This window comes from Eurypyga helias, unplaced genomic scaffold (genome assembly GCF_000690775.1).
Source record: "Eurypyga helias isolate BGI_N326 unplaced genomic scaffold, ASM69077v1 scaffold8838, whole genome shotgun sequence".
NCBI classification, from domain to species: domain Eukaryota; kingdom Metazoa; phylum Chordata; class Aves; order Eurypygiformes; family Eurypygidae; genus Eurypyga; species Eurypyga helias.
This window is the reverse complement of record NW_010268960.1, coordinates 1-12,558: the sequence shown is the minus strand read 5'-3', so window position 1 is coordinate 12,558 and position 12,558 is coordinate 1. Positions and strand designations below refer to the sequence as shown.

Here is a 12,558-nt window from a genome sequence, read left to right as displayed (position 1 = left end):
TGGGCTGCCAGGGAATCTCTGCTCCGGCGCTTGGAGCACCTCCTCCTCCCCCTCCTTCTCCACTGACCTGGGGGTCTGCAGAGCTGTTCTCTCACAAGTTCTCACTCCTCTCTCTGGCTGCAGCTGTGCATTTTTTCTCCCCCCCTTCTTAAGCATGTTATCCCAGAGGTGTTATGAAGGTGGGTCCATCTTGGAGCTGTCTGGCATTGGCTCTGTCAGACACAGGGGAGGCTTCCAGCAGCTTCTCACAGAAGCCACCCTTGTAGACCCCCTCACTACCAAAACCTTGCCACAGAAACCCAGTACGTTTAGGAAAATGTAGGAACTGTATAGACTTCCCTAAGTATATATGTCAGTTCTTTATCCCTGTTAAACTGTATCTCCTTTTACTGCTTCTTTTGTAAGTCAGTGCTTGTCGAACCCTTCCTTTTCAGTGTGTGTACATTTTTGAATATCCAGGAAGACCACTTGACAGCACATATTCCTCCTGGTTCCCTTATGTCAGTCTTCTCTTCATTATTCCTCCAGCTCTCACTGTCTTTTCATAGAGAAATATGTCGTCATATCCAAAGCTGGATTGAACAGTCTTTTTGACTTACCTAGATGAGTTGTTACAAATTGCTGTTTTACTCTGTTAATTAGCATTCTTTTGTGTTAACCTCTTGCCCTCTTCATATGTGGACCTGAAGCTATATTCTCCTTGGAATATCTCTTTTCCTCATTGGAATTAATGTTGAAGGTGCTTCTACCTCTGAAATGGCTGAACATTCTCTCCTTCTTGCTGCTGTTTTTCTCCTGTGTTGTCTGTGGTCCTCTCCCCCTCTCGCTCTGACTGTGTTGGTCCACAGCTGAGGTGATGAACCCCGCTAACAAAGTGAGTTCAACAGAAGTCATCCCTCTTCCCCCTCTCCTAGAGCGCACCTACGTTCGCTTTGTCGTTAGGGTCAGGAAGGGGCTTTCGAAGCCAGTCTCCTTGTCTCCTTACCGTGCTCTGCTTTGTGTTACGGAGCAGGCTCGGGGTGCACGAACAGCATTCCTTCCAGGCGACGCTACAGAACAAAGATGGCGTCAGGGACCCGCCGCTGGCGGTCATGCAGCGCAGGGCATCGGCCAGCCTGGCGCACGCGTGACGGAAACCAGATCCCTGGCACCGAGTTTCGCTCTACGGACACATCTTCTTCTCCGTGCCTCAGCATTTGCAGCATAGACTCTGGAAGCTCCACGGGGATCCGTCATCTTCTGTTTCTTAGCCGGAATCTTTGCAGTCCCCTTTGAAATTGTCCTGTTTTGTCATCCTAAGATGATGATTTTGTCTGTCTGCTCTTCTGTCACGGCACGGCACAGTCTAGTCTCATTTATTTTTCTGATTTCTCCTCTATAGCCTGTTCAGATTACAGTTGATAAAAAGTAAGTTCTTATCTCATAGAAGTCCTCGCATCTCTCCTTTAACCTCTCCAAAATAGCTGCTTACCGGATTTTCCCGTTTCCTTCTGAAAGCATGTTTCAACTTGTACTCTTTGTTCACCACCTTCACACCTCTCGTGTTAATCCCCTCCATTTAGATTTTAAATTCTGTCATGGTCCCCCGTCTCCTCTTCCCTCGTTAGCTTCCTGGGTTTTGTCCAACTTCAGTCATACAGACCTCCTTGATGTATTTTCCCTCCCTTCGAGCAAGGGCAGCCTTGAAGTTGCTCCGACCCGCTTACGTGAATCCTTTGCGAAGCAACTGAGGGGGTTTTTTTCCCCCCTGATTCTAATAAGAATTAAAGGCTAAATTGAGGGTGTACATCCATACCCGGGAAAATTCTAACTTTCATTGCCTTGCAGGTGAAATGAATGAAAACAGAACTGCCTTCAAAACGTAGGGAAGGAGAAAAGGAAGGACTGTGTCATGTCCACTAAGGATCTCATGCATTTTTTTTGCAATTTTTGCAAACATTTTGCATTTTCCTCATTGTAACTGAAAGTACCGACTCTGTGCTTAGGTGAAAGTCGAAAATACTCACGTCACATCCTTCTGTAATTGCTGTTGTATAGCAGAACGTAAGACCGTAATTACCAGTGCTGCTTTGATAAGCTACTGGCGCGGTCGTGTGAGGAGACTTCCAATGTTACCCTGTGCTTTCAGTACACTGTGGCCTCTGCTGGGTGAGTTGAACAGTGCTTATGAAGTCCAAGCTCTTTATTTTTTTTAAACTAGGAAGGATGCTGTGCGGCTCCCTCGGCATTGCTGCGCTGTCGCTTGCCAGACACGTCAGCTCAAGTGTCGACTTCATCTGCTTTTAACAACAGAAAGCCTTCATCTATCCGTTCTGCAGTACGCACGGATTACGGAATGCATTTAGAAACAAAAATTGCGGGAGACCAACTGCAGAATTTTATCAAACGTCTGACAAAAGTCCAGAGAGACAGTGACAAAAATAACAGACACCCTGTTTATTATCTGTTTGCTTAACCTGACAGGTATTCAAAGAAGAAGAAGAAGCTATCAAAGTTGATCTCCATGAGGGTTGTGGTAGGACCAAACTCTTCTGGCTGATGGCATTAGCAGATTCTAAAACTATGAAGGCTATGGTGGAGTTCAGAGAACAGACAGGTAAAACACAACGATTACTACTTGTTTTTATCCTGCTTATTTTTACCTTTTACATGCAGATTTACCAAAAAAAAAAATATAAAACCACAGTTGGATTTAGGGCAATGCCTTTAAGTGTTCATAAAAATAGAATAGTTTGTGTAAGAATTGCTGTTTTTCTGGTTGTTTTCTGGGATTGCTGTTTAGATGTCTGTTGTTAGAGTATCAGTCCCTTATGAAGAAAGGCCAAGAGAATTGAGCTTGTTCAGCCTGGAGAAGAGAAGGCTCTGGGGAGACCTTATTGCAGCCTTCCAGTGCCTGAAGGGGCTACAAGGAAACTGGGGGGGACTTCTTACAAGGGCCTGTAGTGACAGGACAAGGGGTAACCAGTTTAAATTGAAAGTGGGGAGGTTTAGATTGGACATCAGGAAGAAATTCTTCACGGAGAGGGTGATGAGGCAGTGGAACAGGTTGCCCAGAGAAGCTGTGGATGCCCCATCCCTGGAAGGGTTCAAGGCCAGGCTGGATGAGGCTTTGAGCAACCTGGTCTAGTGGAAGGTGTCCCTGCCCATGGCAGGGGGTTGGAACTGGATGGTCTTTCACTCTATGATTCATTACAACAATTTTTGTTCTTGCGGCCCCAGGCAAACCAACCACCAGCAGTTCTGAAGCGTGCCGTTTCTGTGGCTGTAGGAGTGGAACGGAATTATCAGCAGTGGGAAGCGTTTGTTCCGATACAGACTGCCAGGTGTGTATTAACAAATACCAATCATTGTGAATTACATAAATAGAAGGGACTTCAGGACCAAATTGATTCCTTATTCTGAGCTAACCTTGCTCATCCCTGTGGGATGAAGCATTTTAAATCAGACCTCTCACATGAAAAGCTTTTAATATTATGTTGTAATTCAAATACTTCCCGAGTTGGTAAAGGTTTAGTTTAATTACAGGCTACAAACACCAACAGTCCACCAAAATACTGGGTAGTTTCATTATTATCTTCAAAAGTATCTCGAGTTTCCGCAACAGCGTTCCCAGTATGAAGTAAAACAGACACTGTTAACACGAAATCTGGTGTACTGGAGAGCTCGATGGAAGTGGTTTGCATAACAGCCCGTTGAACATTTAAGACTTGGCTGAGTTTGCTGACTGTACCCACGTCCCCTGAGCGGTTTTGTGTCCTGCGGTACAGGTACAGCTGGCAGAGGGCTAAATCCTAACCAGTTTCTTATCCCGCACTTTATTTCTGCGTGCGTGTGGCAAACTTTCTCTCTCAGCCTGTTGAATATGTTATTGTTACATTAATCCAGTTCAATTTGTCGTTAGCTTCAGGGCAACTCAAGTTTTCTGCTTCCTAGGGATGCAGAGGGCTAAATCCTAACCAGTTTCTTATCCCGCACTTTATTTCTGCGTGCGTGTGGCAAACTTTCTCTCTCAGCCTGTTGAATATGTTATTGTTACATTAATCCAGTTCAATTCGTCGTTAGCTTCAGGGCAACTCCCTAGGGATAGGGATTACAGGTGGTTAAAATACCATTTCCATGCAAAAGGGCTTTACAAGGAGCTGTTAGCTCGTGAGGTGTTCTTGGGAGGGGGTTACTTCATACCTTTCCCAAAGGACTGAAATCTGCAGGTACCTTAAAGGTCGTCAATACAGGGCAAGCAGCCTGTATGCAGGAGGCAGTATACAAAATGCACAGGGAGGCTTAAAAAATGTTTCTCTTTATATTAAAAATTAAATGTTAACATTTAAAAATCAGGGGTTTCATCCTGCCATTGCCGCTGAGGAGTAAGTAAGGAAACGAAGGTGTCGGTTCTACTTCAGGTGCACAAAACGTGCCATTTTCCCCGGGGTACCTGCTGTCGCAGTAGGCAACGAGGATCTCCTCGCGCTTCTTCCCGCTCGGCTCCTTCCACGAGGAGCGGTCCTTCGAATAGCCGCGCTGCGGGGTGGAGCAGGGAAGAAGATAAATGACGGTTCGTTATTTCCTTTGACTAGGAGTACGCTAAGATTGCCTGCAGCAAGACCCACCCCTGCGGTCACCCCTGCGGAGGCGTTAAGAACGAAGAGCACTGTTTGCCCTGCTTGCACGGCTGCGATAAGACTGCTGCAACCCTGAAACAGGACGCGGACGACATGTGCATGATCTGCTTCACTGAAGCGCTTTCAGCAGCACCAGCCATCCAGGTTTACCTTTTCTCTTCACCTTACGGTTGTAACCTTAAGGGCGTAAGAGGTTAAACCACGGAGTCGCTCCCGTGACGCGCTTAGGTTTCAGAACGGACGCGGTAACAGTGTGTAAGTTACTTAAAACGCTTCTTGTCCGGCACTGCCGCCCGAGAAGGAAGCAGGTTGTGTCGGTTCAGCTTCCGCAGTTGATTTCCGACCCATGTTGTCCGATAAACAAGAAAAACAACTGAGGGAATTAGTGGATATACGTCATCCGTATTTCACGTATCCACGGGTGGTTTGGGAGTGGAAGGATTGTGATTTTAACAGTCATTTTATATTCCTTCTCTTTTTTTTTTTAAGAAGAAGAAAATAGGCATCTTCTAGTGTGTTAATTAATTTTGGAATCGATGCCTGTCGCCTCTTAAAAAAGCAAATACCTACTGATTTTAGCGGTTCATGTAACGTCAGCGTTCGCTTGCGTCTGTTCTCTTCCTAAAGCTGGACTGCAGCCACGTTTTCCATTTGCAATGCTGTCAACGAGTACTGGAAAACAGATGGCTCGGGCCGAGGATCACTTTTGGGTTTATGTCCTGCCCTATTTGCAAGGTAAACGAGCTCTGTGTTCACTGCCTGAGTTGAACAGGGTACCTGCCGATGTCTTTGGTTTTCCTCCTTGTTTTTTTTTAATTACATGTAGCTCAGTACAACGTAAATTAGGTGTATGTCACTTGTTCCCTTCGTTTCTCATGTCACTAAAGAAAGGGTGTCACTGATGCATCTTTTTACCTTCCCCTGCTGTTCCCTGAAGTAAGAGGCCGCTTAAAGAAAGCACAGTGCAGGCATCCTCTTAATGCTTTTTGCTCAGCTTCCAAAATCCCAGTATCTGGGCTGACAGGGCAGGGGGCGGGGGGGACGAAGTAACCTTAATGCACATTATCTGAAGCAGGAAACTTGGCTTCTCTGTTCTTCTAACCCCTTTCAAAGCTGCTTTGCTTTTCGGTATGAGGACAGAGCTGAAGAATGTGTGTACTTAATACAGCCTAAATCACTAAAAATTCTTCTTGTACTCTACAAAATCCTAACTGCTGTAAGAAAAGCGTACTGGGAAGCAGAGCACCGTGTAAAACCCCAGGAATATGAAATTAGTGAAAACACAGCCATTTCTGCATGCCCTGTTTCTTCCCCAGGCTGCATTTTTGTAATTTAAGGTAACAGATCGTTACTACTAAATAACAAAGACCTGGGGTGGAGAACTGTCAGTCATCATTCATAGAATCACAGAATGGTTTGGGTTGGAAGGGACCTTAAAGACCATCCAGTTCCAACCCCCCTGCCATGGGCAGGGACACCTTCCACTAGACCAGGTTGCTCAAAGCCTCATCCAGCCTGGCCTTGAACACTTCCAGGGATGGGGCATCCACAGCTTCTCTGGGCAACCTGGTCCAGTGCCTCACCACCCTCTCCAGGATGAATTTTTTCCTGGTATCTAACCTAATTTTTTCCTGATACCTAATCATTCTTAATTGTTGAGTAGTAAGTTAAAAAACCCTAAAATTAAGGAAAACATAAAACATACAGTCAGAATATTCCTGTGCTGCAGGGAGTATCTCGTGTACCCCTCACCATCCCTCTGTGGTTGTTCCAGTCTGTTGTAAGGGCTGATGATTCCACAGAACAAAAGACCACATAAAAAGCATTCCGGTTACTGGTTTTGCAGGAAATAGTCTATATGGTATCGGCCATTTTTTGAAATGTCCATTGGCTGAGCTTTTACGTTTGTACAACATCCATTACCCTATTTGTGTTCGACCATAACGCAGATTACCACAGCTGTTGTAATGAAGTTGCAAGATATTTTAATGAGGGTTTTTTTTTAATTATTATTTCAGAACAAAATCAATCACACAGTATTGAAGGATTTGCTTGATCCCATCAAAGAACTCTATGAAGATGTAAGGAGGAAAGCGCTGATGAGGCTGGAGTATGAAGGGTTGCACAAGAGCGAGGCCATCACTACGCCAGGTGTCAGGTTTTACAACGACCCGGCTGGCTACGCCATGAACAGATACGCTTACTACGTCTGCTACAAGTGCAAGAAGGTACGACGCTCCGTGCTTTCTCAAATCCAGTGTATGTGACAGTTTCAAAAGTCATTTCTGAACGAATGGAACGTGTATTTGGCGTACCGTGTGTGGAGTAGGGAAGCAGGGAAGGGAATCGTGCCCTTAAATAGTGATTTTAAAAGAGTGTCGTGCAGGTCAGACGTACGTAGCGTCTCATAAAGCTCAAACGTACGTAGAGGGCAGCGCGGAAACCCAACGCGTATCCAGGTGATAGCCCGCATTAGAAGAACCTACAGAGGATACGGTGTTGGAACACCAACCCCCCCTTGGTCCCACTCCCAGCTCCTGCTTCACATGAACATTAACCTGGTACGACCATAGTTTTCCTCCTGACTCTTCGATACGGAGAGTTCCTCGCTGAGATTCCACCTCAACGCTACTTTTATCCGAGCTGGAGTTGATTGGGACTGCAGCAAATGGTGAATTTGGGGAAAAAAACTGACCACCACCACAAGCCTGTGGGTGTGGTTTTCCCCAGCGATCGTCTCCAAAGATGGGAAGTCTCTCCTGCAGTTTTGACTGGTGGTAATGCAGCTGCTCGGGATAGGGATAAGGAAACGGTGCCGTCCTTAACTGATGGCGCCTAAGTTCGGCTCTCAGTGCAGCAACTACAGGGGTGATGGCCAGATGCATTGGAATGAGGAAGGGGAAGGAAGAGGGAATGTGTGCTCTAACCTGAGGGACTCTGGGTCGTAGACGCACAGTTTTCTTCAGGCGGAGGGTATTCAAGACCAAAGACTGTGTGCAAACAGCCCCTGATATCCCCACCAGCAAAGACAAACTGTGGTTGGAGAAATTCTGGATAACCCCCTCGCACAGCTTCTTTCGTCTGAAGCTGATTTTAGTGCCCAGCTTGACCCCATCTTTTTTTACCTTAGGAACGAAGGGAATGCAGCAATTTCATGGGAAAATTTTCAGGGGGAAGCCCGATAGGTTTTATGTTAAATACCCATGTTTTATGTTAAGTGCACGGTTTGGAAATATGAGGAGAAAGGATTGACTTCCCTTCCGCATGCTAGAGGAGAGCAGCAATGAATCCCTCTGGCTCCCTACTACACCGTTACTCCGTTCACACTCGGTCCCGCAGTTAACCAGTTTTCACGCCTCATCCTTCAGCGACTCCCCTGGTGCCTTTTTTGCCTTCTTTACAAAAATACTTTATTATCTTTTTCCAGTTTTTATTCCCGTCCCTGTTTTTCATTACCACTTTCTTTCCAGTACTTAATAACTGAGTATTATTTCCCTCTTTTTCCTTCGGGTCTCACTCTTCCCTTTCGTACTGCAACCGTATGTCTGAACAGCAGCATATAACCATCTGCTTTCTAACTCCTCTCCTTTCTCCAGCATCTGTCCACCCCAAACTACTACCCGATTCCCTGGCATACGTTCCTCAGGGGTTTCCCTTTCGGTTTAGCCTGCGAGAGCTTGGGGGAAGGCAGGCTGCTGAAATTTTTTCCTTCCTCACCGTTGCCTGGAGACCGCTTTCCTTTCACAATGGCTGTAGAAAGGCAGGGAGGGCCAAGAGCAAGAACCCCTCCTGGCAGAAGGTTTCTCTGCGGCCTTCAGCCTCAGTCCCGTCTCTCACGTAGAGTTCCCAGAGCACCCAGATGTGGTTTCCAAAGCCTCACGGGCACTTGTACAGACCAGAGCAGGTCGCACAGTTTTTGGTCTTGTTTATCCCGAGGCGGAGAGACATTGTTTTGGTGCCTCACAAACATCTCATCTAGAGTCAGAGTCGAGAGTTATCGGAAGCGCGGAGGCAACAGTCATGCCCCTTATTCATCATTTCCCCCTTAATTTGTTGAAACAGTAGTTGTCTCTGGTTTCATGTCCAATCGCTCCCCTCTGAAATTTAGGCGTATTTTGGTGGCGAAGCTCGTTGCGACGCTGAGGCTGGCCAAGGGGATGACTACGATCCAAGAGAGCTCATCTGCGGCGCGTGCTCTGACGTGTCAAGGGCTCAGGTGAGGAAAGGCCTTGTGTCCGCGTTCCCATTCCGCGCTGGAGCTCCGCGTCCCTGAGCTGAACGCGGCGACCCGCGGCCGTTTGTGAAGGCGTTGCATGACGGTCACGGGGGCTACGGAACGTGGCAACGCGTCATTGGGGTTGTCCAAGCACGGCTGCACCGCTGATCGGCGCTTGTTTCCCTCTCTGTGTAGATGTGTCCCAAACACGGTACGGATTTCCTGGAGTACAAATGCCGCTACTGCTGCTCGGTCGCCGTTTTCTTCTGTTTTGGGACAACGCATTTTTGCAACGCTTGCCACGACGATTTCCAAAGAATGACAAGCATCCCTAAAGAAGAACTCCCACACTGTCCAGCAGGTAGTATTTTTCCAAGGTGGATTCACCGTGTTGGAATTCTCAGATCAGGAATTTGCTCTAATTGATATTCTTCCCTTTCCTTGCCGATAGTATTTAGGAAAACCACAGGGTCAGTCACACAAACCTTCAATTCCTTAATCCTGAATGATGTTAGAACAGCTTGATTTTGATTGATAATGAACCTGATTTTGATTTATTTTGGTTTTTCTGGCGGTATCAGCACACTGACCCTTTAAACGTCAGTACAGAAAGACATCTCGGTTTCCCTGAAATCGGTTCCCAGTTCCCTACGCCGATTCAGGCTCCCGATGCCTAACGATGTGTTGAAGTGATGCTGGAGGGAAGTTAACGCGCTGCCGTTAAGTGATGTATCTCTGTTTAAGTACCCAGCTCATGCAGACTGTTGCCCTGGTGCCTTCGTTCCTAACCTCACGTGCCATTGATTTGCTATCAGTAAACCCCGTTATTTTTTTCTGCAGCTGAAAAAAAAGAAAATGAGAACTTTTTGATCATTTACCTGAAAGAAGTAAACACGGGAAAAAATCATAGACTCACGGGAAGGTTTGGGTTGGAAGGGACCTTAAAGACCATCTAGTTCCAACCCCCCTGCCATGGGCAGGGACACCTTCCACTAGACCAGGTTGCTCAAAGCCACATCCAGCCTGGCCTTGAACACTTCCAGGGATGGGGCATCCACAGCTTCTCTGGGCAACCTGTTCCAGTGCCTCACCACCCTCTCCGGGAAGAACTTCTTCCTGATATCCAATCTAAACCTCCCTGCTTAAAAAAAAAATCACGATTTCTGCTGCAGCACCAGAATTACTGTTTACTGCTGAGTGTAGCTGTTGGCCACAGCAATCGATTTTGCTTTTAGAGTGCACTGACTTCCTCTGCGGTATTCATGAGACAAAACTCATTTTAGTGATCCTCCCCGTACCATTTTTGCCCTTGTGTACTTTGCATTTGGTTTATTTTAAATGACTTGGAAATTAGATCGTTTGGGTTCTGGGGTTTTTTCCCAGTCAAACACCCAGCTCAACGTTTGCCACAGCTGTTTCAAGGAGCTAATGGGTTTGGGTCGTGTTTTATCAGATCTAATTGGCGTTTTTCTCTCTTGGCCTATTCAGCCCTTGGACAAATTCAAGCTCCAAGTCTATGTGAAAGCACCTTCCTACCCGCTGTTTCTTAATCCTTCATTTTTGATGCCTTGTAAATTCATATTATAGATGTATTCCTTTCACTTGGTGTGGGTATTTTGAGGAAATGTGCTGTATGTTTATCTACATCATCTGCAAGCATTAATCTTTTATTTTCTTTTTTCCTTCCCCCTCACCCCTAAATCCACTGTAGGTCCCAAAGGCAAACAACTCGAAGGAACAGAATGTCCACTTCACGTTGTCCATCCACCCACTGGTGAAGAATTTGCTCTGGGTTGTGTGGAATGCTCACACTTTTTAGACGTAGCATTTTTGGTTTCTTTACCAGAGCAAAACAGGTGCCCTCATCCCTCAAGTGTCCTGAAAATAAAAAGTCCAGCCGGGATGAGGACGGGACCATTTCATAACCCAGGTAAAAGGAACAATTTACAGTGCAAGAAGGATGCCAAATACCATGTACATAATTCTTGCTGTGAGATATTGACATTTTTTTGAACCGAGACATCAAAACTTGTGAGGTGTTTGCATGTGGCCATTACAGTCATCGGCTAGGAAACATTGGACATTTACAAATAAATAATTGCTGTTAAAGGATCCGTGTGTCTGTGGGCTATGAATGATGCTGGCTTTGGGGAGAAAGGCAGACAAAATACTGATTATTGTATACTGACTTTTTGTAATCTTGTACAATTGTAACGCACCACAGGTGGGGATGGGAAAGAGGAATATTCTGGTTTATTTCCTAGACTGTTATAAAACAACAACAACTAATGGTGTTAGGAAGGCATAAATGTGACGAGTATCACGCTGTATATAAAGGTATCAATGTTTGTCCTGTATAAGAATTATGGAATTACAACAGCAGTTTCATTTAAACTTCTGGGTTATGTTTGAGCCTGAAATTTTAATGAAGTGCAATACTGAGTGTGCCTCATATCTTGCAGCTGTAAACATAATGGAATGTACATGTCAATAAAGCCACTGTACATTTTTATACAGTGAAAGTCTAACGGACGCGTAAGCCTCTGGTTTTTTCCAGAAATATGTTATAAAACGGGGCGGGGGAGGGGCGTGCCTTACAATCATTTCGGCAGGTCCTTTTAAAAAAGTGGGAAAGCTTATCAGCTGAACTGGTGGGTTCATAAGACGAAAAGCTCAAATCTTTACAGGAAAAGGTGGATAAATACACTGGCATTCATAGGAAGTACTGCATTTCCATTTCAGTTTCCAACAGTGTGGTACAACCTGAAGAAAACTGCCTTTTAAATTGTTATCGTTAAGACTCTTCCATCAAATCAACGCACACACGCTTTTAGGACGGATAGCCTTCGGCTGTGCTTCCCAAAACGCTTATTTAGCGGGAGTCCCGAGTCCTCTGCTCCTCCGCAGTGAAAAGCAAAGCGTAGCTACAGTACAAGACAGGAACAACTGCTCTCACAGTTCCGCATTCGGCAGATGGCATCCAGGTAGGTCGGAGGACCGGGATGGGACTGGAGCCGTGGGATCCATCCCACACAACATCTGTGACGTACTCGTCCGCCTGCACTCCGGAACAGCGGGGGCAAAGCAGGCACCCCTCCAGTACGGTAGCCGTGGGGGGACGGGAGAAGCTGTGGGCACAGAGACAAGGGCGCTCCAATGTAGGCCCGGCGCTGGGCTCATGGGGGAGTGCGCTGCATCGTATTGTTTTGACAGCTGACACTCGTGCAAACAACTGAACTTCTGCCAGGGAGGAATTTTAACCAGCGGGTATCCGTTTGGAAGGTATCTATCCATCAGGGGAGAGGCCACGTGGCAAGTTCGTGGAACACGTGTGAGATAAACGTGGCCCTTCTGGATGTGACGATTCATCTCGCTCTGAAACACGAGCCGCCTGGTCAGCTCAGGGGGAGATGACGGCGACCTGCGTTTTTCAGGTTCAGTCCAGTGATCACAATCTGCTCTGACGTTGGGAGCGGAAGCGACCCATGACACCACAGCCTTCAGCACCAGGGCAGGGTTGGGTTTTCTTTTTGTTTGAGAGGATATCAAGATAGGAATCACAGAATGGTTTGGGTTGGAAGAGACCTGAAAGCCCATCCAGTTCCAACCCCCCTGCCATGGGCAGGGACACCTTCCACTAGTAAGTTCCTTACTCGATACCTGACAGTCTAGAACTCCTGTTGGTCACACCTTAGATGTGTAGATGAGGTGAGTCCAGAGGAG

At 46.4% G+C, this 12,558-nt stretch overlaps 1 protein-coding gene across 1 annotated transcript in view; it reads left to right on the top strand.

Moving 5' to 3' along the window:
* LOC104514297 (E3 ubiquitin-protein ligase MYCBP2-like) overlaps positions 1 to 11,357 on the top strand; it is a 12,575-nt gene extending 1,218 nt beyond the window's left edge. Inside the window, exons 2-9 of the mRNA XM_010157927.1 lie at positions 2,464 to 2,596; positions 3,220 to 3,323; positions 4,575 to 4,763; positions 5,247 to 5,354; positions 6,638 to 6,847; positions 8,728 to 8,835; positions 9,031 to 9,196; positions 10,547 to 11,357. Coding sequence (XP_010156229.1) covers positions 2,539 to 2,596; positions 3,220 to 3,323; positions 4,575 to 4,763; positions 5,247 to 5,354; positions 6,638 to 6,847; positions 8,728 to 8,835; positions 9,031 to 9,196; positions 10,547 to 10,848 — 1,245 coding nt within the window. The 5' untranslated portion in view covers positions 2,464 to 2,538 and the 3' untranslated portion in view covers positions 10,849 to 11,357. The remainder of the gene's footprint in view (positions 1 to 2,463; positions 2,597 to 3,219; positions 3,324 to 4,574; positions 4,764 to 5,246; positions 5,355 to 6,637; positions 6,848 to 8,727; positions 8,836 to 9,030; positions 9,197 to 10,546) is intronic.
* The last annotated feature ends 1,201 nt before the right edge of the window (positions 11,358 to 12,558 follow it).